Source organism: Stegostoma tigrinum, chromosome 37 (genome assembly GCF_030684315.1).
Source record: "Stegostoma tigrinum isolate sSteTig4 chromosome 37, sSteTig4.hap1, whole genome shotgun sequence".
Lineage (NCBI taxonomy): Eukaryota > Metazoa > Chordata > Chondrichthyes > Orectolobiformes > Stegostomatidae > Stegostoma > Stegostoma tigrinum.
The window spans coordinates 25,364,247-25,392,070 of NC_081390.1; the positions used below are offsets into that span (position 1 = coordinate 25,364,247).

General features: G+C 44.2%; 1 protein-coding gene across 9 annotated transcripts in view; it reads left to right on the forward strand.

Annotated features, from left to right (window-relative positions):
- The window catches only part of gbf1 (golgi brefeldin A resistant guanine nucleotide exchange factor 1), a 267,167-nt gene that overhangs the window by 121,392 nt on the left and 117,951 nt on the right, over positions 1-27,824 (forward strand). For all 9 annotated transcript variants that reach the window (XM_048563288.2, XM_048563291.2, XM_048563287.2 and 6 more), the window contains exon 4: positions 10,250-10,381. In XM_048563288.2, the coding sequence (XP_048419245.1) occupies positions 10,250-10,381 (132 nt within the window). The remainder of the gene's footprint in view (positions 1-10,249; positions 10,382-27,824) is intronic.

The following is a 27,824-nucleotide window of genomic DNA, read 5'->3' on the forward strand; positions in this document are numbered from 1 at the left end:
TCAATGCTATTAGTAATCTGTTGGTTTTTAAGCTTTTACTTTTGTGCTAAATCAATATTATTTAAATAATCTTGTTCCGAGGCCTGTCCAAACTTTTTAAACTTTATTATAGCAGTGCTGTATTATTCTCTTGTAATAAATGGCTCGTGACTGGAAGGCATTGTTGATTGTTGTGAACAGAGTGCTGGCGTTCTACAAAGTGGCCTCCGAGCCTCCGCATGGTCTCACCAACGTAGAGGTGGCCACGTCAGGAGTAGTGGATGCAGGTGCAACTCTTGAACTGAAATGCAAGCAAATTATCCTCAATCCTGAGGGATTTCTTGAGATTACAAGGGCAAGTTCATTGAAAGACATCTATCATGGCCAAAACTTTGAAAATACAGAATGTCCATGGTTGCTTATGAGAGAATGTATTTTGCAGATTTTTTGTTGTGGTCTTTCTAACGATGAAGTTTGTGATTAGTAAATTTCTCACTCTTCCTTCAGCTTAAGTCTTCGAGCAGCTGCAACTTCTTTCCAATTGACTTCAGTTTGTAACTAGCTACAATTATGTAGATTGCCTACTTAGAGCACTTATCACAGTGAGTACTTGAGCAGTGGCCCTAAAGGGACAGGCCAGGTTCAAGGTAGCTCATCTCAGCAGCTGAACATGAACATGCTTCAAATACCAGACTGTCTGTGAGCGGCACCACAAGAGATTTGAAACTAGAAAGGGAGGAAGAATGAAAACAACTTTATACAAATAAGATTTACTAGATTGCTACCAGAAATTAATGGTTATATATATCAAGGAAGGATGGTCAGGCTTTGGCTTTTTTATGTAGAAAATAGGAGATTTGAGGGTTGATTTTAATAATAGATGCCTTCAGGATTATGAAAGAGTTTAATATCAGGGCGATACCATACTGGAGCCATAAGTACAAGCTAATCACTAATAATGCAAAAAAAGAAATTTGGTTGGGGGAGGGTGGTGGTTGCGGAAATCACATCTTCCACAGAGTGGTGAGATGCCAAAGTTGCTGTCGTAGTGAATAGTTGAAGCGAGTGAGACAAACATGACAGGAAGAAAGGAATTTAAGGATATTTTGGTTGGGCTGTATGAAAGTTAGAGAAGACTCATGGAGCATAAATTGACATGAAACTTTTGGACTGAATTGTCTCTAACTCACTCTCTCTCTCTCTCTCTCTCTCTCTCTCTCTCTCTCTCTCTCTCTCTCTCTCTCTCTCTCTCTCTCTCTCTCTCTCTCTGTGTATATACCTTGTAATACTTTCTCGTTTTGAATTGTCACAAAGTTTATCACAGCCACTTTCATAATTCACTGTTGAAGATGTGGAATAGTTGAAGCCAAGTGCAAAAGAATTTCAATTTTATTTCTTTTAAATCACTTTTCTTTTGGAGATGTTACTGGAAATTCTGTAGGGCTGATTAAAGCTGAAAGTTGAACTCTGGTTTGAAATAACTTTAGGTTTAAGCATTGCTGAAAGGAAATTTGAAGTTGAAACTTTTAATCCTGTACTTATCAGAACTAGGATGCAAGAAATATACTTGGAAAGCAGAGACGTAATCTTGTACAGCATGAAAACGTATTTCTGTGCCAATGATGGCCCAATCATTTGGCACCACCGTGGATTATTTAAAGGGGAAACATATAAAGTTCTGGAAAAGGTGTGTCAGCATGTCCTTATTTTCATTCTTTCATGCAATGTAGGTGTCACTACGTTTGTTACTCATTTCCAAATGCTTGATCTGTGTGTTTTTCTAGTGTATTTCAGAGGCCAGCTAAGGGTCAACAACGTTGCTGCAACTCCAGGCCACATAAAGACAGCAGACTTCCTTCCTTACAGAACATTAGTGAACCAATTGAATTTTTACAGCAATCAGTTATTGTTTCATGGTCATCTTTGCTGAGACCAGCTTTATTGTCCAGATTGTTAATTGAATTTAAACACTACCTTGGCGTTTGATCCACTTTCTGAAAGTATTTCTCTGGGCTTCTGGATTATTGTCCAGAGACATGACCACTATATCGTCATACCCTTATTATTTAAATGGTGAGAAGTTTCAGAGATATTATTGAAACAAGTTAGATCCTAAGGAGACTTGAAGACGTTGATGCTGAAAGAATGTTTCCCCTGTGGGCGAGACTAAAATTAGGGGACACAGTTCGCTAATAAAGAGGGTCCCATTTAAGATGAGGATGAGGATGAGGAGAAGTCTTTTTAAACTTTGTGTGGTCTGTGGAACTTTATTTCCCTGAGAATGGTAGAGGCTGATGCAATGAATATTTTTAGTGTAGAGATAGATCTTGACTAACAAAAGAATCAAAGAATGTCAGTATTAGAAGAAAAGATGAAGATGATGCCGCAATCAGATCTTCCCACATGGCAGAGCAAGCTCAATGGCCTATTCCTGCTCCCAATTTGTGTATTTGTTCGTAGAAAAGACAAGAAATACTTGGCAGATCAGGTAGCATTGGTCTCCTGGGTAGTTTCAACATTTTTAAGTTTTATTTGAAGTTGCCTGGAATATGGGATCATCTGTGTTCATGGGTGGTTGGCTTTATTTGCGTACCTACAAATTTAGGAAATACCTCAGTGCAACAATGGAGGAATTACGTAAGGTGGCAGCTGACTTTTTCTGAGAGTTCATGGAGTTTAAGACTGAATTGTCCAATTTTGTCAGTTACCTCGGAAATACATAACTTTGAATGGAAAAGATTTTCAGAGATGACAGTGATGCTATGTTGAATGAGAAGTTCACAGATTAATTGCTGGCATTGTTTGAAAACTACATGCCACTATCTGTTTCCCAAAATTACACACGTCAGCTTTTTTGAGATATTTAGCAATAAACTGAAGATCTGACCTTGGTCCATATTTAGTAACAAATCAAACCATGTGAAAGACTTTGTCAATAGAATTGATGTAGGAAAATGATTATTCTGAGTTCATCTCTTCACTACTTTGACCAACCATATTTCATGAATAAGCAAGCTTTTCTGACAACCTGAAAAATCAGTGTTGAGTTCTGTTTGTTAAAATGCTTTGCCTTCGGGGCAGGAGGTGCAGCGGTGCTGTGAGGTGTATTTGTTGATGTTTGCTTCATCGATTCATTCACAGAATCATGCCTCAGCACTCCATCACCTTCAAAAGCGTTTCTTGATAATCTGAGTGGAGAGGAGAAACGTCCTAGGTCATTTGTTTACTTTAAATGCATTACATTTATTGCACTATCAACCATGACACCTATAACCTGCTTCCTCAGCAGTATAAAGAAAAAGAAAACACTGGGTGAGAAGGAATTGCATGTAACTATATACACATGAATACATCTGCATCCTATTTGATTTAATTAGATGAGTGTGAGAATCGGTGTTGGCAAAAGTTTCAGGAACTTTTCAAATGGGCCTGTGCTGTTTGCTGTATCAGATGAGAATTTTGTTTTATTGTCGTCATGCATTTCTTTACCTCTGCTAAATTGATAGCTGCAGCATTGCTTTTATGCCATTAACCCAAACTTCCTCTGAAGGCAAAGACTTAGCAGTATTTTATTTTCATTTTGATCTTTAGGAGATGAATGAACCCATTTTGTTTTGGAGGATATTTTTTTCTCCGTCATTGCTTGGGTCTTGCTACAACATTTGAAGATCAAACAGTGGTTCTGTGTTCCATTCGTACTCTCTAGCAATTTGAAGTAACTGTCATAGATAGTAAGGACTGCTGATGCTGGACGCTGAGATAGCACAGTGTGGAGCTGGAGGAACACAGCAGGCCACGTAGGCACAGTGTGGAGCTGGAGGAACACAGCAAGCCAGGTAGCATCAGAGGAAGGAAAGCTAATGTTTCAAGTCTAGACCCGTCTGAAACATCAGCTTTCTTGTTCCTCAGTTGGTGTCATCTTGTTGTACAGCTGATTTCAGTAACATAGCAGTTGAAAGATTCCAAATACAGCCCTGCATCTGATCAGGCAAACAGGAAGCTAGAAGAACACAGCAAACCAGCCAGCATCTGGAGGAAAGGAGAAGTCAGTGTTTCAGGTATCACCCTTCAGGACTGGATGTGGCGTGTAGGGGGAGCTGCAGATAAAGGTGATGGGTGATTGTATTGGAACAGTGGTGATAGATGGACACTGGTTGTAGGTACGACCTGGTTGGTTAATGGGAGGGATCAGGTTGATAGCTGGAAGAGAGGGTCAGTTGGTGGAATGGAAGGGAGGAGGTCGGTAGGAATGGCAGCCAGGGGTTGGGTGGGGAGGTTACTTGAAATTAGAGAACTCAATATTGGGCTGTAGGGTGCCCAGGTCACCACCCATTTCAACTCCCCCCTGCAACTGACCTCTCCCTTTCCCCCTCTGACATCCATTCTTGGCATCTTCCAGTGTCAGATCAAATCAGAACACAAATTTGAGAGACAACACCTTGTCCCCCTTGACTTTGAACTCTGAGGCTGAATGACCTGCCCTCAGTTATGTTCGTGCCTCTCCTGCCTCCATCTCAGAGTTCTGCGCCCACCATGGCATGGAGCTCTTCTGCTGCCTCTGCCTCAATGCTTCCTCCGATAAAGAATCCCAGGCACCCTCCGGAGACCCTTTCTCCCGCCTCCAATCTTCCTCCTCCTCTTGGACACCCCTGCCAGCCTCTTGTCCGCTATGGACCTCTTCACTGTTAATTACTAACACAACATCAATTGCCTCGATTCCTCCAACACCCTCTCATCCACTGCAACCTATCTCCCACAGAATGTGCAGCACTCCACTCTATCTGCACCAATCACTATTTCACTATAAAACCTGCTAAGAAAGGGGGGTATGGTAGACTGGAGGACAGACCTCAATATTGCAGAGGCTGAATCTAACTCTCCGACACCACATCCTACCTCCCACTTGATCGCTACTCCTCCATAGCCCATCAAGCCACCATGTCCCACTCTGTCACTGAGCTCATCGCTTCCGGTGACCTCCCCTCCACTAGCCTTATAGTCACTCAGCCCACACTGCCCTGTTCTACCTGCTCCCCAAGATCCGTAAGCCCAAATACACCAGCTGACCCATTGTCTCCACATGCTCCTGCCTCACCGAACTCATCTGTTCCTACACTCAACTCCGTGCACTCCCCGTCTACACCTGGGACACAAGACCAACCCTCCACCTCTTTGGAAACTTCTGTTTCCCAGTCCCTCAGCCCTTCACCTTTACTATAGATATGCAATCCCAATACAGGCCCTTCGCCCACAAGGACAGCCACCAGGCCCTCAGTTTTTTCCACTTCAATAGACCCATCCAACACCCCCACCCCCCATCTAATACCCTTCTCCACCTTGCCAAACTAGCCCTCACCCTCTAACTTTTCTTTCAATTCTCCAAATCCGCGGGCACTTCCATGGGCCTGCTACCCCTGCCTCTTTGGTTATGTCAAATAGTTCCTCTTCAGTACATGCACTGGTACTGTTCTCCAACTCTTCTGTTATCTCGATGGCTGCATCAGTGCTGCATCCTGCACCCAGGATGAACTGGTGCAGGTCATCTTCCGCTAACAACTTCCACTTCCTCCTCCACCTCCTCTACCACTGCCACCTCTCCCTCGTAAAGTTCACTTGGTCTGTCTCTGGCACATTCCTCCTGTTTCTTGACCTCTCTGTTTCCATTAATGATGACAGTTTATGGACTGACATTCACTGAAATCCCACAGACTCCCATTTCTACCTAGACTACACCTCCACCCACCCATATCCTGCAAAAACTCCATCCGGGTTTTCCAATTCCTCCGTCTCCGCTGAATCTGCCCTGACAAGGAGACATTCCACTTCCAAGCATCCCAGATGTCTGGCTTTTCCAAACAGTGCTCTTTTTCCCTCTCTGTCACCTAGACAGCCCTCCACCGTGCCTCTTCCATTTGCTGCTCCATAGGTCCAAACTACCCCCTCCCTCCAAACATAATGAACAAAGGTATCCCCTTGTCCTGACTTTCCACCCTCCGTGTCCAACGTATCATCCTCAAACACTTACAACTCCAATCAGACCCCACCAACTGGAACACCCCCCACCCCCCACCCCCCACTCCCCACTCCTCTCGGCAAGGACATTCCCTTCCCCGATACTTAGCTCACGCCACACTCCCCACCAACCCACTCAGTATCTGCCCATACATCACCTCCCTGACCTTCATCCAGGGTTCTAAACAGGTGGGACGAGGTTCTCCTGCATCTCCCCCAACCTAATCTATTGTATCCGGTGTACCTGATTGTGGCTGCCTTTATGTCGATGAGACCAAACGTAGACTAGGTGACCGTTTCACCGAACATCTTCACCTCGCCCACAACAGCTAGCTTAACCTCCCAGTCTCTGCCCATTTCACTACCCCCGATCCCTGCGACATGTCCGTCCTTGGCCTCCTCTAGCGTCGCGGTGATTAAGAGTGCAGATTTGAGGAACAACAGCTTACCATCCACCTGGACACCCTACAGCCTGGCTCACTCAACATTGAGTTCTCTAATTTCAAGTAACCTTCCCACCCATTCCCTGGATCCTTTTCCAGCCTTACCTCCTCCCTTCCATTCCACCTACTGGCCCTCTCTTCTAGCTACCAAAAGGATTCATCCCTCCCATCAATCAACTAGGCCATACCTACTACCACTGTCAACCTGTCACCACCATTCCGCTACCCCCAGCCCTCCTTTTCTTTTAATCTGCAGATCACCCTGCTACCACATCCAGTCCTGAAGAAGGGTAACATAGAACATAGAACAGTACAGCGCAGAACAGGCCCTCCGGCCCTCGATGTTGCACCAACCTGTGAACTAATCTAAGCCCATTCCCCTACACTATTCCATCATCATCCATATGCTTATCCAATTGGGTATTACCCGAAACAATGACTTTTTCTTTCCTCTAGATGCTGACTGGTTTACTGTGTTCTTCCAGCCTCCTATATGTCAACCTTGGATTTCAGGATCTGCTGTATTCTGTCTCTGACTTGTGTCTAATCAGTCTTTTCTGAATCTCAAGCCCTACTGTATTGTGTCAGTGGATATCGCTTTGCAAACTGTTTTAGAATGTCTGCCTCCTTCTACCTCCATGTCCCTAATGATGTAATTGTTATTGTAGTAACATATATAAGGTGTAAACAGATAATTTTAACTGAATTCTGATTCCATTGTTGCATCTTGAAAGTATTAGTGAGAATCACATCTAATTTTGAGTCAAGTTTGAATGTGACAGTGTTTACTGACAGATTGTTCAGGTGCGGTCTAGACAGCAAATCACTGCTGATGGTATGTAACTGCTTTAAATGCCACACAAATTAATGGACCAGAGCACATCTGTTATTCACTCGTACTCTGCTGGGGCAGGGACGTTCACTGCGGCAAAGTTCAAACCCCATGATTGCTGACGTTTCTAAATGTAAATGCCAGTAACCCGGCTGGGGAAAATAAAGCTCGTTTATACTGCAAGATTGTGAGAATTCAATGAAATTGAAATTTTTTTTAAAGACAACCTATTATGTACCATACAGTAAAAACACAATGGGAGGAAAAGTATACCCACTTAAATTTTTTGATGCAAATGACTTCTTGTAGATTAACTTTTTCTTGTTTAGCAGGTGCATATACTGTACTTACTTTTCGAGTTTATGTAAAAATGATTTGTTTTGAATCAACCACCGTTTTCAAGATTCTGTTTCTTTAAATAGTTAACATGTACATTGTAAACATCAGCCTCAAGCCTGCTCCTTAAGATCATCACTAATGTGATTACTCCACATTCTCTACCAGTGCCTGAAAATATTCAAAAACTCTGCTTCTATCACCTTTTGAAGAACAGAGTTCCGAAGATTCATGAACCTCAGGAAAGAAAATCATTTCGTCACTGAACTGTCTGAAATTGCATGGCTAATTTTCTATTCTCTCAATCATGCTTTCCTCATGAAAAACATTGAACTGTACAGTGCAGGAACGGGCCCTTCAGCCCACTGCTGTGCCGAATGTGACACCAAATGAAACAAGTCATTTCTGCCTGTCTTTTCTCCATCTCCGCCCATTCCTTGCAGATTCATATGTTTGTTAAAAATCCCTCAAATGCCCTTATCGTATCTGCCTCCACCACACCTCTGGCAGTATGTTCCAGACTCCTACCACTCTTTTTTTAAAAAAGAAATTGCCCCTCACATCTCCTTTGAACATTTCCGTCCTCTCATCTTAAATGCATGCTGTACCTTGTATTCGACATTTCAACTCTGGCAAGAAGATTCTGACCATCAATCCAAACTATGCATCTCATAATTTTAATAGACTTCTATCAAATCTCCGCTCAGCCTCCGTCGCTCAAGAGAAAACAACCTGAGTTTTTGTAGCCTTTTCTTACAGTCCATACCCTGTAATCCAGGCAGCATCCTGGTAAACATCTTCTGCACCCTGTCCAAAGCCTCCACATCCTTCCTGTAATGTGGCAACCAGAATTGTATACAATACTCCGTGTGGCCTAGCCAAAGGCTTGTGAAGCTGCAACATGACATCCTGAACTCTGTACCCCATTCCCCAACAAGTAAAGGCAAGCATGCCATATGCAGCTGTTACCACCCTATCTACTTGCGTAGCCACTTTCAGTGGAGTTATGGACTTGAACCTCAAGATCCTTCTATATATCAGTACTATTCAGAGTCCTGCAAATAACTAAAATTTTCCTTAACATTTGATCTCTCAAAATGCAGCACCTCAAACTTACCGGGATTAAACTTCATCTGTCGTTTCTCTGCCCATATCTGTAACTGATCTATATCCTGCTGAATCCTTTGACTACCTTCTACACTGTCCACAACTCCGCCGATCCTTGGATCGTCTGCAAACTTACTAACCCACCCGTCTACATTTGCATTCGAGTCACTTACATATATCACAGACAGCAGAGGTCCCAGCATGGATCCTTGTGGAATACCACTAGTCATGGACCTCCAGCCTGAAAAATGTCCACCATCACCCTCTGTCTCCTACAAGCAAACCAATTCAGAATCCATGCGGCCAAGTCACCATAGATCCCATGCATCTTAATATTCTGAATGAGCCTACGTAGAGGGGCCTTTCAAAAACTTTAGTAAAATTCATGGGAACAATATCCACTGCTCTATCTTCAATGATCACATTCATTACCACCACAAAATTCAATCAAGTTCATATGTCATGACCTGCATTGCACAAAGCCATGCACAAAGTCCCTAATTTCGGCCATACTTTTCCAAATGTGTATAAATCCTGTCCCTAAGAATTCTGTCCAATAACTTGCCATCTACTGATGTGAGGCTCACCGGTATGTAGCTTCCTGGATCTGTCCCAACTTCCCTTCTTGAATAGAGGCTCACCTCTCCAGTGGCTAGCAAGGATCTTGGTCAAGGCTCCACCAATCTCCTACCTTATAATAACCTGGGCTTGATACCATTGGGCTGTGGGGCCTTATCCACCTTAATACTCTTCAAGAGATCCAACATCACTTCTTTTTTTAATCTCAAAGTGGCCCAGTGTATTATCATGCTCCTCACTATCCTCCATATCCTTTTCCTGGATACTCCTTGAATCCTGCCACTTCGACCAAACTTCTGGTTTTCTGTCCAAATATCCTCAGTTGTGGCTCAGTATATTTGTAATGGTCTCGTACCCAGATGCAGCCAATTGTCGTTGACCTGAATATGTTAACGAATTTGCACTCAACAGTTCTGAAGTTGCCGTTCTTCAAATGAGCTTTGAATTGGAGACCCTTTCTGTGGTTCAGTGCATACGAATGATCTGCAGGTACAAATTTAATAGCAAGGCATCCTGCTAGTTGCTTAGCTCATGGTTCCCCTTCAACATATTTGAAATAACTTTGTTGTTTATTTCATTGATGTTTGTGGCATCTTGTTGGATAAAGCATGCTTGCTGTTAATGCCCATGTGTTAACCATTGTTTTGTTTTTTTGGGTGCAGCCTTTTGAGATGCTTCTAAGTTGTGGTACCGGGTATGTTTTAACACTAGTGCAAATCACTTCACTTCAGAAAAGAAGTTTTCATCAGAAGAAGAATTAATGCAAAGGTCATGTAATGGGTACATCAGATCTGGTATTGAAGACTCAGTCCCAAAGTAGAACTGAAGAGAAACTGAGCACTATATATGTCCAAAAGCGTATTTAGATATTTATTCTAATACAGGAGTGCTTCCAGTTAGTGCTGTATGCAATTTGATGACAAAAACATAGTATTAAGCTTGATTTCCTTTTGTTCTGCAGACCTCTCAGAAATAGAACCAAATGTTTTCCTTCGACCTTTCCTGGAGGTGATCAGATCAGAAGATACTACTGGACCGATCACAGGGTTGGCGCTTACATCAGTAAATAAGTTCCTGTCTTACGGATTGATAGGTAAGTATATTTTCTTAACTATAAAATGCTCTGCTGAATAATAAATGGTGCAACTGAAGTTTTTCGGTGTATCATCTCAGATTTCTGAGGCTAGTCTCAAAAAAAAAGTTTTAATTTGTCTTGAAGGCAAGGTGCATGGCTTGATCGATTTCTTCCAACAAAATAGTATTTGTTTCTGGCTGCTTTTATGCCACCTCCAAAATTAAGATCAAAGTTTGGAGGATTTTAATTTATTTTTCATGGAACACTGCCATTGTGAAGTTATTCATTTCTGTATCATTGCTGGAAAAGACAAGGCTGTGAAGCTTTCACAGCAATCTTCAGCTAGAGGTGCCAAGTGGTTCCCAGCATACCTGCCTTCAGCCAATTTGATTCACTCCACATGATATCAAGAAACAGTTGGAGGCACTGGATACTGCAAAGGCTGTGGGCCCTGACAGCACCCCAGCAACAGTATTGAAGACTTGTGCTCCAGAACTTGCTGCTCCCTTAGCCAAGCTGTTCCAGTACAGCTGCAACACTGGCATATACCTGACAATGTCTTTTACATAAAAAGCAGCACGGATGCAACCTGGCCAATTATCGTCCTATCGGTTCTCTATCCAAGATCAGTAACCTGAGGGAAGGTGTCATCAATAGTGCTATCAAGCAGCAAGTGCTCAGCAATAACCTGCTCAGTGACTCCCAGTTTGGGTTCTACCAGCGCCACTTTGCTCCTGGCCTCAAATATGATCAAAAGAGTTGAATTCCAGTGGTGAGGTGAGTGTGACAGCCCTTGACATCAGGGCTGCATTCAACCAAGTGTCATCCAGGAGCCCCAGCAAAATGGAACCAATGGGGGCAAACTGTCAGCTGGTTGGAGCGGAGCCATACTTGGTACGTAGGAAGATGGTCAAGGTTAGTGGAGGTCAGTCATCTCGGCCCCAGGACAACTTTGAAGGTGTTCCTCACGATAGTGACCTAGGCCTAACTCCCCTCAGTTGCTTCATCAATAGCTTTCCCTCAATCAACAACAAAAGTGGGGGTATTTGCTGATAGGAGAACGATGTTCAGCATCATTTGTGACTAGTCAGACACTAAAGCTGTCCATGTCTAAATGCAACAACATCTGGGCAATATCCAGGCTTGGGCTGACAAGTGGCAAGTAACATTTGTACCATACAAATTCCAGGCTATGACGATCACCAATAAGAAACCATGTAACCACGACCCCTCAACATTCAATGGTATTACCATCATTGACTCCACCATTATCACATCCTGGGGCTTATCTTTGATCAGAAACTCAGTAGATACAGTGAATACAACAGCAGGTCAGAGGCTAAGAGTACTGCGGGAAGTAACTCACTTCCTGACACCTGCCTGCCCACCTTCTGAAAGTCACAAGTCCGAAGTGTGATGGAAGGCTCCCCATTTGCCGAGATGAGTGCGGCCCCAACAACATTCGAGAAGCTTGAAACCGTCCAGGACAAAGCAGCCCGCTTAATTGCCACTGTATCCACAAGCGTCCAATCCCTCACTACCAGTGCTCAGTAGCAGCAGTGTACGATTTACAAGATGCACTGCAGAAATTCACCAAAGATCCTTGGACCGAACCTTCCAAACCTATACCTACTCCCAACTGGACGGACAAGGACAGTGGATATGTGAGAACACCACCACTTTCAAGTTCCCCTCCAAGCCACTCACTGCCCTAACTTGGAAATATATTGCTGTTCCTTCACTCGCTGGGTAAAAATTTTGGAATTCCCTCCCTGATGGCATTGGAAAAGCAACCTACATAACTGAAAACCTGTCCCACCCTTCTATCTTGCAGAAATATGAAAATTTGAATACATGCACAACCAGATTCAAGAACAGCTTCTTCTCTGCTATTATCAGGCTTTTGAATCAACTCTTAAATGTTAATGTTGATCTCTCTCTGCCTTGGCAGCTATAATACTGTATTCTGCTCTGTGTTGTGTTCCCCTGATGCGCTTTTCATTGTACCTCATACACGTGACACTAATAAAATCAAGATTTTGATCAAATCAAATCTGGACCCTGTGGACTTGTGGAAGCGTGAATCAACATAGGAACAGCCCAGTATATTTAAACTTCTAATTGGCAATTCCCCTGCTCCCTGTGATCTTACATGAATAGCTTTGAGTCAGAGTTAGATTTGGAAGTAGTTCAGGTTCGGAATATTCCACAACAATGGACTCTCTAGCCTCAAGTAACACTGAGCTTGCTAGCATTGATCTCTCCTTTCACATGCCTCTGTCTAAGTCATTTTTGATCTGTGCATCCTTGCTTACTATGATCTGTCTGTACTGCTCGTAAATGAAGCTTTTCGTTGTACTTCAGTACATGTGACAACAAATAAATCAGTAAAACAATCATTAAGGCAAGTTGCCCAAGGAATGTTGGACAGATTAAAATCTAGTTACAACACTTGGGTAATTATGCTACTGATTTGCTAATGAACCTAACCTGAATTTCACAGAATTGCTAACGTACAGAAGGAGCCTATTCTGTCTCTCATGTCCGCACCTCTTCCTAAGCATCTTAACATGGTGCCAATCTCCTGCTTTTTTCCCTGTAACCCCACACATTATTTCGATTTAAATGATCACCCAATACCTCCATTGAATAGGTTTCCACCACACTTACAAGTGATGCGATCTAGACCCTAACAGACCCGTACTTGCTTTGACAAAAAAGATTTTCTTGCTTCTGTTTGCTTTTCCAGCAAACACTTTAAAACTGTGACCTCTGCTTCTTGATCTATTTGAGCAGGAACAATTTCTATCTACTCTGTCCACATCCTTCAAGACATTGAAAAGTTCTATCAAATGTTCCTCCAGCCTTCTCTTTAAGAAAAAGAACCCTAACTTCTCAAATCTGATCTTGTAAATCAACTTTTTCATCTCTGGAACTATTCTTGAAAGCCTGTTCTGCACGCTCACCTTATTGTGTGAAACCCAGACCAGCAGTTCTTCATATCAGTTTTGCCTTTAATGACTGATGTGCATCTACACCCAGGTCTCTCTGCTCCTGCACAACCCCTTAGAGTAGTATCCTTTTTTTTTCATTCATTGATGAGATGAGGTCATCACTGTTGAGGCCAGCATTTACTGACCTTCCCTAATTGCCCTGATGGCATTTAAGAATCACCCACATTACTGTGGGTTTGAAGTCATATGTCAGCAGGATCAAGTAAGGATGGCAGTTTCCTTCTCTAAACAATATTAGTGAACCTGATGGATTTTTCCTGGCAATCGACAGTGATTTCATGATCATCATTAGATTCTTAATTTCTGGATTTTTATTGAATTCAAATTCCACCATCTCCCTTGGTGGGATTTGAACCCAGGTCACCAGAATGTTCCTTGAGTCTCTGGATTAACAGCCCAGTGGTAACATCGCTAGGCTGTTGCTTCCCCAAATACTGTTCCCAAAAGCCCAACTAACCTGCAAACACTTGAGCCATCTGCACGTTTATTGAAATAAAAGCAAATCTTTGCAGATGCTGGATATCTGAAATAAAAGCAAAGTGCTGAAAAATGCTGCAAGTCTGGCAGCATCTTTTGATAGAGAGACAGAATTAACATTTGAGTCCAGTGTAACTCTTGCAGACACTCATTGGCTTCCTGTAGCCTCATGCCCTTCTTGACTCACTCCTTACCTGTCCACTCAGTCATTCATTCACTGACATTTGAAAACTGGAACATAAGACCTAATCGTACAGCAGTAAGTGCCTTAAAAAGAGGGCATGCCCTGTAACACATCCCTCACACCCCGCCCCCGCCACAACCGCCCCAAGAGGATCCCCCTCGTTCTCACACACCACCCTACCAACCTCCGGATACAACGCATCATCCTCCGACACTTCCGCCATTTACAATCCGACCCCACCACCCAAGACATTTTTCCATCCCCTCCCCTGTCTGCTTTCCGGAGAGACCACTCTCTCCGTGACTCCCTTGTTCGCTCCACACTGCCCTCCAACCCCACCACACCCGGCACCTTCCCCTGCAACCGCAGGAAATGCTACACTTGTCCCCACACCTCCTCCCTCACCCCTATCCCAGGCCCCAAGATGACATTCCACATTAAGCAGGGTTCACCTGCACATCTGCCAATGTGGTATACTGCATCCACTGTACCCGGTGCGGCTTCCTCTACATTGGGGAAACCAAGCGGAGGCTTGGGGACCGCTTTGCAGAACACCTCCGCTCAGTTCGCAACAAACAACTGCACCTCCCAGTCGCAAACCATTTCCACTCCCCCTCCCATTCTCTAGATGACATGTCCATCATGGGCCTCCTGCACTGCCACAATGATGCCACCCGAAGGTTGCAGGAACAGCAACTCATATTCCGCCTGGGAACCCTGCAGCCTAATGATATCAATGTGGACTTCACCAGTTTCAAAATCTCCCCTTCCCCTACTGCATCCCTAAACCAGCCTAGTTCGTCCCCTCCCCCCACTGCACCACACAACCAGCCCAGCTCTTTCTCCCCCCACCCACTGCATCCCAAAACCAGTCCAACCTGTCTCTGCCTCCCTAACCGGTTCTTCCTCTCACCCATCCCTTCCTCCCACCCCAAGCCGCACCCCCAGCTACCTACTAACCTCATCCCACCTCCTTGACCTGTCCGTCTTCCCTGGACTGACCTATCCCCTCCCTACCTCCCCAGCTATACTCTCTCCACCTATCTTCTTTACTCTCCATCTTCAGTCCGCCTCCCCCTCTCTCCCTATTTATTCCAGTTCCCTCTCCCCATCCCCCTCTCTGATGAAGGGTCTAGGCCCGAAACGTCAGCTTTTGTGCTCCTGAGATGCTGCTTGACCTGCTGTGTTCATCCAGCCTCACATTTTATTATCTTGGAATTCTCCAGCATCTGCAGTTCCCAAATTCTCTCATGCCCTGTCCTAACTGTTTCACTCTGACAGAAAATGACACTGCACCATGCATTTATTTGACAGTTGTCATCAAAAGATCCTCTAAGAAATGCATAGCAGCATTTAGTTGGGGAAATCTTCACAGGTGGAGGCAATCTGATCAGTATTTGGAAGGTTCAGGCCTAGACTGGAGCATTTCCGCATTGAATGCTATTGGAGTAGTTTAATGTGACTTGGTTTCCATCATCTTTTATGCGATGTGCTGAAATTTCAGACGTTGTTTCTAACTTGTTGGTAGCAGAGCAAAGATGACGAAGTTGCTAACCATGGGATTTTTGATTGGATTTATGATATGCAGTTAATTCATTTCGACAACTGTCACCGACAGTTGAGTGCTTCTCCATAGACAGTGGATGAATAACTGCTGGCCTGCGGTTGCTTCCCAGGTGGTTATTTAAGATGCGCGTGATTACTAGAAACAAAAATTTGTTTGCTTGCTATTGTTTGAGATAACAGCCTTTTCTTTAAAATCAACTTTTTTTTGTTCTCTTTTCAACTGTCCGATTTATGGGTAAGCAGTCCCAAAATGGCAGACTAGTGCCTTGATGTAGAAATGGAGGTTTCCAGGAGTTTGTGTTTTGCAGTTTTGACTGTGGCTTAAACAGAAAATAAACTACTTCCGCTACAATTAAATTCTTCCCTATCAAATTTTCAGTGTTTTGCAAGCGTGAATAGTGGGAAATTTCACATTCATGGTATTAAATGCTGTGTTTATCTTCAGCCTAAATGTTTTTAGCGTGGGTTTTAATTGTCAAAAAAAAAACTTTCTGTAAATTTGCACAAGGCCATTTCAATTTACAATGACATTTACTTGTCTGTGTGTTTTTTCTTCTCATCGCATTTAAAGCACTTTCACAAACCCCAGATGGGGATCAGCTGATTTGCTTTGCTTTCAGTAAAAGAAATTTGGGCCGTTTTGAATCTGTAATATAAAAACAAAGTGTTCTTTTGAAAAGAGACATTGTGAGAAGTAAACTATTATAAGTGTACACAGTGCTAATGGAATCAAAATGCTATGGATTGATGTGGGGAATTTTGGAAGGTTGGGGGTGGGGAAGCAAAAGCCTAATTTGTTTTACTCATGAAACCAATGAAATGAGGATGAAATACTTCATTGAACTGCAAAAATGATTTTGTTTCTTTTATTTATTTTGTGGGATGTGGGCAGCGCTGGCAGGCCAACATGTGTAATCCATTCCGAACTATCGCGAACTGAGCATCTTGTGAGGCGATTTCAGAGGGCTAGTAAGAATCATTAACATTGTTTGAGTCTGGAATCTCATTTTGGCCAGCCCTCGTAAGGTCGGTAGATTTCCTTTCCTAACGGTCTGTAGTTAACTGGATAGATTTTTAAGACTATTGACAGTGATCTCTTGGCCGCCACTACCGATACTAACTTTTTAATTCCAAATGTAATTATTGAATTCAGATGCCATCAACTGCCACGGTCGGATTTGAACCCATGTCCTATGAGCATTAGCTGAATCTCTGGATTAGTAACCCAGTAGCAACTGTTTTGCACAGCTGTTGATGATTTAAAATTTTCCTGAAGAAATTTTTATTGCAGAAGCCAGCACTCTGATTCACTGGTTTAACTTGCTTTGTTAACTGTAGGGAAAGTTTAGGACAATATTATGTTTGAACATCAGAGAGAAGTTAATGTATGAGCATAGGAAGAAAGAGCAGGAGTACGCTATTTGATCCTTTGAGCCTGCTCTGTCAATCAGTAAGATGATGGTTGATCTGATTGAAATGGCAAATCTATATTCCTGCCTACCCTGATTACCCTGAACCTCTCTGCTCAGCAAGAATCTATCCACCTCTGGCTTAAAAATATTCAAGGACTCTGCTTTTGCTGCCTTTTCAGGAAGCTTATTGCAAAAAAACATGGTCCTTTGTGAGAAAAATAATTCACCTAATCCTAAATAGGCAACACCTGAATATTTTTTCCACTATCGACCCTTTGTTCCAGCTTCTACCATAAGAAGAAACATCCTCTTCATGTCTACTTTGTCAAGACCCCTCAAGATCTTGTATGTTTCAAGCAAGTCAACTTTTATGCATCTCAGCACCTCTAGAACCCAGAATGCAGAGAGATCCAGTTGTCTTTGTGTGAGTCGTTAAGGTTAGTATTCAGGAACAGCAAGTACTTAGGAATGTTCACAGTGTGTAATAATTCATCACAAGGGGAGTTGAGTACAGAATTAGGGAGGTGATGGTTTTGTTATACAGGGGACAAGTGGGAACATATCTGGGCTATGTGCGCAGTGAGGAAGGACGTTAATGTGTTGGAGCCAGTTCAGAGAAGGCATACCGGACTAATATCTGGGATAGAGGCAGTGATTGCCTTTCAGTGTGTTCACGTTCTTTCTTTAAAGAACGTTCTCACTAGTGCCCTTCATAATGGAAGCATAACCTCCCAACTTTTCTGTTCATTTCCCTTCACAATAAGCAGTAATGTTCTGTTAGATTTCTTCGAAAACCTGAATGCAAGTAATTATAATTAATGCAGTAGAACAGCCAGGTCTCTCTGCAACCTCTTAGCATTTAGATGATGGTGATGATGCTGTTTTTAACCTTCCTGATAAAATGGACAGTTTCACATTTTCTATCATGTCCCTTTTACCAGACTTTCCTCCCACTTACTTAACGATCTATACCCTTTAGCAGCCTCTTTATTTCATCTTCACATCTGATTTTCCTATCTATCCTCGTGTTGATATCAAATGTAACAAATATACAAAATGCGGAGGAATGGAATTGTGGGAGATATAGCAGTTTGGATCGGAAATTGGCTTGCTGAAAGAAGACAGAGGGTGGTAGTTGATGGGAAATGTTCATCCTGGAGACCAGTTACGAGTGGTGTACCACAAGGGTCGGTGTTGGGTCCACTGCTGTTTGTCATTTTTATAAATGACCTGGATGAGGGCGTAGAAGGATGGGTTAGTAAATTTGCAGACGACACTAAGGTCGGTGGAGTTGTGGATAGTGATGAAGGATGCTGTAGGTTGCAGAGAGACATAGATAAGCTGCAGAGCTGGGCTGAGAGGTAAGAGTAACCAGAAAGCAAAGTACAGGGCTAACGGTAAGATTCTTAGTAGTGTAGATGAGCAGAGAGATCTCGGTGTCCATGTACACAGATCCTTGAAAGTTGCCACCCAGGTTGACAGGGCTGTTAAGAAGGCATAGTGTTTTAGCTTTTATTAATAGAGGGATCGAGTTTCAGAACCAAGAGATTATGGTGAAGCTGTACAAAACTCTGGTGCGGCCGCACTTGGAGTATTGTGTACAGTTCTGGTCACTGCATTTATAAGAAGGATGTGGAAGCTTTGGAAAGGGTGCAGAGGAGATTTACTATGATGTTGCCTGGTATGGAGGGAAGGTCTTACGAGAAAAGGCTGAGGGACTTGAGATAATGGGAACTGCAGATGCTGGAGAATTACAAGATAATAAAATGTGAGGCTGGATGAACACAGCAGGCCAAGCAGCATCTCGGGAGCACAAAAGCTGACGTTTCGGGCCTAGACCCTTCATCGGAGAGGGAACTGGAACAAATGGGGAGAGAGAGGGAGGCAGACCGAAGATGGAGAGAAAAGAAGATAGGTGGAGAGAGTATAGGTGGGGAGGTAGGGAGGGGATAGGTCAGTCCAGGGAAGATGGACAGGTCAAGGAGGTGGGATGAGGTTAGTAGGTAGCTGGGGGTGCGGCTTGGTGTGGGAGGAAGGGATGGGTGAGAGGAAGAACCGGTTAGGGAGGCAGAGACAGGTTGGACTGGTTTTGGGATGCAGTGGGTGGGGGGGAAGAGCTGGGCTGGTTGTGTGGTGCGGTGGGGGGAGGGGACGCACTGGACTGGTTAAGGGATGCAGTTGGGGAAGGGGAGATTTTGAAACTGGTGAAGTCCACATTGATATCATTAGGCTGCAGGGTTCCCAGGCGGAATCTGAGTTGCTGTTCCTGCAACCTTCGGGTAGCATCATTGTGGCAGTGCAGGAGGCCAATGATGGACATGTCATCTGAAAAATGGGTGGGGGAGTGGAAATGGTTTGCGACTGGGAGGTGCAGTTGTTTGTTGCGAACTGAGCGGAGGTGTTCTGCAAAGCGGTCTCCAAGTCACCGCTTGGTTTCCCCAATGTAGAGGAAGCCACACCGGGTACAGTGGATGCAGTATACCACGTTGGCAGATGTGCAGGTGAACCTCTGCTTAATGTGGAATGTCATCTTGGGGCCTGGGATAGGGGTGAGGGAGGAGGTGTGGGGGCAAGTGTAGCATTTCCTGCGGTTACAGGGGACTGTGCCGGGTGTGGTGGGGTTGGAGGGCAGTGTGGAGTGAACAAGGGAGTCACGGAGAGAGTGGTCTCTCCGGAAAGCAGACAGGGGTGGGGATGGAAAAATGTCTTGGGTGGTGGGGTCGGATTGTAAATGTCTGAAGTGTTGGAGGATGATGCGTTGTATCCGGAGGTTGGTAGGGTGGTGTGTGAGAACGAGGGGGATCCTCTTTGGGTGATTGTGGCGGGGGCGGGTTGTGAGGGATGTGTTGCGGGAAATACGGGAGACGCGGTCAAGGGCGTTCTCGATCACTGTGGGCGGAAAGTTGCGGTCCTTGAAGAACTTGGACATCTGGGATGTGCGGGAGTGGAATGCCTCATCGTGGGTGCAGATGCGGCGGAGGCGGAGGAATTGGGAATAGGGGATGGAATTTTTGCAGGAGGGTGGGTGGGAGGAGGTGTATTCTAGGTAGCTGTGTGAGTCGGTGGGCTTGAAATGGACATCAGTTACAAGCTGGTTGCCTGAGATGGAGACTGAGAGGCCCAGGAAGGTGAGGGATGTGCTGGAGATGGCCCAGGTGAACTGGGGGTGACATCCCTCACACCCCGCCCCCGCCACAACCGCCCAAAGAGGATCGCCCTCGTTCTCACACACCACCCTACCAACCTCTGGATACAATGCATCATCCTCCGACACTTCCGCCATTTACAATCTGACCCCACCACCCAAGACATTTTTCCATTCCCACCCCTGTCTGCTTTCCGGAGCGAGCACTCTCTCCGTGACTCCCTTGTTCGCTCCACACTGCCCTCCAACCCCACCACACCCGGCACCTTCCCCTGCAACCGCAGGAAATGCTACACTTGCCCCCACACCTCCTCCCTCACCCCTAACCCGGGCCCCAAGATGACATTCCACATTAAGCAGGGTTCACCTGCACATCTGCCAATGTGGTATACTGCATCCACTGCACCCGGTGTGGCTTCCTCTACATTGGGGAAACCAAGCGGAGGCTTGGAGACCGCTTTGCAGAACACCTCCGCTCAGTTCGCAACAAACAACTGCACCTCCCAGTCGCAAACCATTTCCACTCCCCCTCCCATTCTTTAGATGACATGTCCAGCATGGGCCTCCTGCAGTGCCACAATGATGCCACCCGAAGGTTGCAGGAACAGCAACTCATATTCCGCCTGGGAACCCTGCAGCCTAATGATATCAATGTGGACTTCACCAGTTTCAAAATATCCCCTTCCCCAACTGCATCCCTTAACCAGTCCAGTGCGTCCCCTCCCCCTACTGCACCACACAACCAGCCCAGCTCTTTTCCCCCCCCACCCCCCCCACCCCCCACCCCCCACCCCCCACCCACTGCATCCCAAAACCAGTCCTACCTGTCTCTGCCTCCCTAACCGGTTCTTCCTCTCACCCATCCCTTCCTCCCACACCAAGCCGCACCCCCAGCTACCTACTAACCTCATCCCACCTCCTTGACCTGTCCATCTTCCCTGGACTGACCTATCCCCTCCCTACCTCCCCACCTATACTCTCTCCACCTATCTTCTTTACTCTCCATCTTCGGTCCGCCTCCCCCTCTCTCCCCATTTGTTCCAGTTCCCTCTTCCCCATCCCCCTCTCTGATGAAGGGTCTAGGCCTGAAACGTCAGCTTTTGTGCTCCTGAGATGCTGCTTGGCCTGCTGTGTTCATCCAGCCTCACATTTTATTATGAGGGACTTGAGTCTGTTTTCATTAGAGAGAAGAAGGTTGAGAGGTGCCTTAATTGAAACATATAAAATAATCAGAGGGTTAGATAGGGAGGATAGGGAGAGCCTTTTTCCTAGGATGGTGACGGCGAGCACAAGGGGGCATAGCTTTAAATTGAGGGGTGAAAGAGATAGGAAAGATGTCAGAGGTAGTTTCTTTACTCAGAGAATAGTAAGGGAATGGAATGCTTTGCCTGCAACGGTAGTAGATATGCCAACTTTAGGTACATTTAAGTCGTCATTGGACAAGCATATGGACGTACATGAAATAGTGTAGGTTAGATGGGCTTGAGATCGGTGTGAGAGGTTGGCACAACATCGAGGGCCGAAGGGCCTGTACTGTGCTGTTATGTTCTATGTTCTATATACCTTCAATCTCTTCACTTAAGTCATTTATTAAAATTGGAATAAGTTGAGTTAGCAGCACCACTTCCTTATTGCATCCTGTCAACCTGAAAAAAAAATTCTACTTTCTGCTTCCCATTAGCAACCAATCTTCAATTGATGCCAATAAGTTACCCCCTACACTATCTTTTCTTTTCTACCAAAATCTTCAGCGAGGCACTTCATCACATCTCCCAGAATACCGCGTACAGCACGCCCACTCCTTTTATCCTTAGTGCACGTTACTTAGAAATATAGAAAATAGTAGCCATGCAGCCTTCGAGCGTGCTTTACCATTCAATATGTTGGCGGTTCCAACTCTGTACCCTGTTCTAATCCTCGACGTTACATCTGACCCCTGGAATCCATTGAATGTTTTGGCCTCAATTGCTTTGTTTAGCAGAGAATTCCACAGGCTCGCTGCTTCCTGGGGCATCTTTTCATTTGCCTACATTGTTCCAAGCATGTCTACCCTGGATCTCATTGCCACCTGGGTAGCTTTTGTGTGATGTACCTGTGATGCATTATCTGTCCGACCATCTTTAAGTAGCTGCTAAATGATTTTATTAAACAATGTAGTTTATTAAGCTTAGCACTGGTTGCTACACTATTTGGAATGTTGAGTAGACAATAAAACTTGATCACTTAGAAGATACTTAGAAATAACTACCTCCTTTTCCAATAGCAGAGTAAGTATCAGTTCCTGGAGATTGAAAAAGTTAGAGATAAACAAAGGTGCACCTCTTTCCTCCTCATTTTATTCCCTTAATTGCCATCTTCTAGCACTCTGGATCTTGTCAAATGGAATATAATGTGGGGAAAATGTGAAGTTATGTTTTTTGCAGGAAAAATAAACGTGCTCATATTTAAGTGGAGACTGCAGAAAGCTGCAGCATGGAGGGATTTGGGGTTCGAGTACATGAATCACAGAAGACTAACATCAAAGTTCAGTGTGTGTTGGGGAAAGTAAATGGACCGTTGGCCCTTATGTGGAGGAAAATGGAATATTGAAACAGTGAGGCTTTGCTTGAACTATACAAGTCACTAGTCAGGCCACAACTGGAATGTTCTGAACAGTTGTTGGCTCCTGATCTAATGAAATAACATACTGGCATTGAATGCATTCCAGAGAAGGCTCACTCGGTTGATCCTGGCTATGGAGGGTTCTTGTTATGAGGAAAGGTTCAGTAACTCGTGCTGGTACTCTTTGGAGAATAGAAGATTGAGCAGAGACCTTATTGAAGTATATAAGATTCTTAGAGAGCATGACAGAGAAGGTATGCAGATTGTTTCACCTCATGGCATAGTTTAGGACTAGAGGGTATGTTCAGAGTATGGCATCCCCCAATCAAGACAGATGTGGGAAATTTTTTTCTGCGAGGGTAGTGAAGCTGTGGAATTTTTTTTCACAGAGCTGTTGAGGCTGTTGCATTGTATATTCAAGGATGTTATAGATTTCTAATGCTTAAGGTATTGAAAGGTCTGGGGATAAGAGGAAAATGGAGTTGTGTAATCAAAGTCACCTTGATCTCATTGAATGGCAGAAAAAACTTGATGGACAAAATGGCCTACTTGTGCTCCTATATCGTATTATGTAATGGTCTACAGTAAGTTGTACTTGAATACTAAGTATCAATGGATTAACCAGATTTAGATTATTTCAGCCAACCTGTTCAGACATGTTATAACACACGCCTTGGTTAGTTGGGACTTGAATTAGGGCCATCTGGTGTAGAGGTAGTCACATTACCACTGAGCCACGAAGAACCTCATTGACCAGTTTTATTTTATATTCTCTAATCAGCCTGTCCAGTGTTACCTATTGCATACCTAGGGAACAGGTGGAACTTCAACCCCGTCTCCTCGTTCAGAGGTAGGGATACTACCACTCGACTGCAAGAGTCCTCATTGACCAGTTTTGGGTGTTGCTGGTGTGTAAGACTCAGCTGACCCAGTTACAGTAGAAATGCTTTCAGTCTCTGCTTTGGTTAACTAAATCCAACAGCTCTTCTACAGATCACTTTGTTACATCCCTGCTTAGGATGGCCATCTTTCGTACTTAACTCCAGATTCCAAAATTATTTAAACTCTCTCAGCCACTACCAGCTTCCAGTATTCGGAAGATCCAAAAGAAAAACAAAGTAACCTACAGAACAGGAACAGGCCCTTCGGCCCTCCAAGCCTGCGCCGATCAAGATCCACTTTCTAACCTGTCATCTATTTTCTAATGGTCTGTGTCCATTTGCTCCCTGCCCATCCATGTACCTGTCCAAATATATCTTTAAAAACGCTAATGTGTCTGCGTTTACCACCTCCACTGGCAACGCGTTCCAGGCGCCCACCACTCACTTTCCACGCGTATCTCCCTTAAACTTTCCTCCTCTCACTTTGAACTCATGACCCCTAGTAATTGAGTCCCCCACTCTCGGGGGGGGGGGGGGGGGGGGATTTTTTGCTATCCACCCTGTCTATACCCCTCATGATTTTGTCGACCTCAATCAGGATCCCCCCCTCAATCTCCGTCTTTCTAATGAAAATAATCCTAATCTATTCAACCTCTCTTCATAGTTAGCACCCTCCATACCAGGCAACATCCTGGTGAACCTCCTCTGCACCCTCTCCAAAGCATCCACATCCTTTTGGTAATGTGGCGACCAGAATTGTACACAGTACTCCAAATGTGGCCGAACCAAAGTCCTATACAACTGCAACATGACCTGTCAACTTTTGTACTCAATATCCCGCCCAATGAAGGAAAGCATGCAATATGCCTTCTTGACCACCCTATTGACCTGTGTTGTCACCTTCAGGGAACAATGGACCCGAACACCCAGATCTCTCTGTTCATCAATTTTCCCTAGGAATTTTCCATTTACTGCATAGTTCGCCCTTGAATTAGATCTTTCAAAATGCATTACCTCGCATTTGCCCAGATTGAACTCCATCTGCCATTTATCTGCCCAACTCTCCAGTCTATCTATATTCTACTGTCATTTCTGACAGTCCCCTTCACTATCAGCTACTCCACCAATCTTAGTGTCATCAGAAAACTTGCTGATCAGACCACCTACACCTTCCTCCAGATCATTTACATATATCACAAACAACAGTGGTCCCAGCACAGATCCCTGTGGAACACCACTGGTCACAGTTCTCCAATTTGAGAAACTCCCTTCTACTGCTACCCTCTGTCTCCTGTTGCCCAGCCAGTTTTTTTTATCCATCTAGCTAGCATACCCTGGACGCCATGTGACTTCACTTTCTCCATCAGCCTGCCATGGGGAACCTTATCAAACACCTTACTGAAGTCCATGTATATGACATCTACAGCCTTTCCCTCATCAATCAACTTTGTCACGTCCTCAAAGAATTCTATTAAGTTGGTAAGACATGACCTTCCCTGTACAAGACCATGTTGCCTATCACTGATAAGCCCATTTTCTTCCAAATGGGAATAGATCCTATCCCTCAGTATCTTCTCCAGTAGCTTCCCTACCACTGACATCAGGCTCACCGGTCGATAATTACTTGATTATCCTTGCTGCCCTTTTTAATCAAGGGGACAACATTAGCAAGTCTCCAGTCCTCTGGGACCTCACCCATCAAATCTGGCCCAGACCTTGATGGGGTGTCCTATGCATTCCTATGTGCCACTTGTCCTCCTGCCTTCCCTGGGCCTTAGTGCACACTGCCCAGGCAATCAACTTGTTTCATTGGTTGAAGAGTGGAAGAAAATACTGGCCCATCTTGCTATGTATGGACATAACCCTACTCCTCCTTCAGCTATAGAACATAATTAGTTTGGCCATGTGGACCAAATCTAATCCTTTCATTAGTTTATGCTGACAAAGTGTGTCACAAGAAAGTTAAATGTGATGTCCTTTGAGTGGGTCAGAATTGAAAAGGTAATTTGAATTAGATCAAATGTATGATTTTCTCAAAATTAATTTCAGTTGGCCCAGTTTTGAGTTATAAAACTTAATTTCTGTGCTTGTTTCTTGTAATAACATTGTCTTAGCAGAAAACAATAAGCATCAATTCTTTTACATGACTGTATCCTGACCCAAGTTAGAGTCATGGAGCCATACAGGACAGAGACTCACCCTTTGTCCCACACTGGCCCATGCTGACCAAAATGCCCATCCATGCTAACCCCTGCACTTGGCCCATATCCTCTAAACCTTTCCAATCTATGTATTCATCCAAATGTCTTTGAAATGTTGTTAAAAGTGTACCTGCCTTAACCATTTCTGCTGGCTGCTCGTTCCATACACGTATCACCCTGTGTTTTTTTTAAAAAGTCGCCCTCAGGTTCCCATGTATTCTTTCCCCACTTAGATTAAACTGATGCCCTCTAGTCCTTGATTCCACAACCCTGGGAAAAAGACTGAATGCATTCATCCTCTCCATGCCTGTCGTGATCTTGTACACTTCTGTAAGATCCGACCGCAGTCTCCTATGCTCTAAAGATAACAGTCTTAGCTTGTCCAACCTCTCCCTATAACTCAATCCCTTGAATCCTGGCAACAAAATTGCAAATTTCTTCTGCTGTCTTCCCTGTTTAATAACATCCTTCCTTGAGCAAGGTGACCAAACTGAACACAGTACTCTCTAATATCCTTTACATCTGCAATATAACTTCCCAACTCCCGTACTCGGCGCCCTGACTGATGAAGGCCAGTGTGCCAAAAGCCTGTCTACCCGTGACTCCACTTTTTCAGAGAACTGTGCACGTGAACTCCAAGGCCCCTCTCTTCCATTATGCTCCTTAAGACCCTGCTGTTCACCATGACACTATTACCTTGATTTGACTTACCAAAATGCAACATGTTATAGTTATCATTATTAAACTCCATTGGCAATTTCTCGTCCCACTTCCCACCTGATCAAGAACCTGCTGCAATTTCTGATAACCTTCCTCACTCTCCACGATACCATCTATTTCTTACTAATCATGCCTTGCACATTCTCATTGATATCATTGATATAGATGATAAACAGCAATGGGCCCAGCCTCACCCTTGAGGCGCACCACGAGCCATAGGCCTCCAATCTCACAAGCGTCCTTCCACTGTTACTCTCTGCTTCCTACCATCAAGCCAGTTATGTATCCAATTTTCCAGAGCTCCCTGGATTCCTTGCAGAGATTTTTCTTTGTAGCCCTTGTTGAATAGGGATACAATATTCGCTACCCTCCAGTCTTCCGGGATCTGGCCCATAGCTAACGATGGTGCAAATATATCAGCCAGAGCCCCAGCAGTTTCTTCTCTAGTCTCTTGCAGGGTTTGTGGATTTATCTACCTTCATACGTTATAATACTTCTAACACCACATCTACTGTGACATGGATTGCCCCCAAGATATCGCCACTAGTTTCCTCGAATTCTGAAGTCTTCATGTGTTTCTCCATGCTAAACACAGGAAAAGTATTCATTGAGAACCTCATGCATTCCACGCATATATGTCCACTTTAGTCCATTGAGGGATCCGATTTTTTTCTCCAGTTATTTGTTTTCCTTTATACTTTAGAATCTCTGGATTTACCCTAATCATCTTAGCCAAAGCTACGCCATGCCCCCTTTTTGCCCTCCTAATTTTCTTTCTTCAGTAAACTGCTGTATCCCCTATATACCTCCAGGGATTCCCCTGATTTCAGCTACCTTTCCTTAGCTATGCCGCCGCCTTCTTTCTGGTCAAAGCCTTAATATCTCTTGACATCCAGAGTATCTTACTCCTGCCAACCTTGCCCTTCACCCTCACAGGAACATATAAACCTTGAACTCAAGCTATCCAAGACTTTTGTTTTCAAGACTTTTTCAAATGTTATAAAATTTTATGTTCCTGTGATGTAGATTCCTCTGAATTGAAAGGTGCTCTCTTATTGCACACAATTTATTTTGTATGATGATGGTTTGCAGTATTTTATAAATATTACTGTCTTTCACAGCTTTGAAAAATTTTGAGGATCTTAACAGGCACTTGTAAGAGGAAATAATTTTTTTAAAAAGTGAGTTTACATGGAAAACTTCTGTGTGCCCCTCAAAATGACAAAAGTACATAAAGGCAGAAAGGTTTTATGTTTGTTG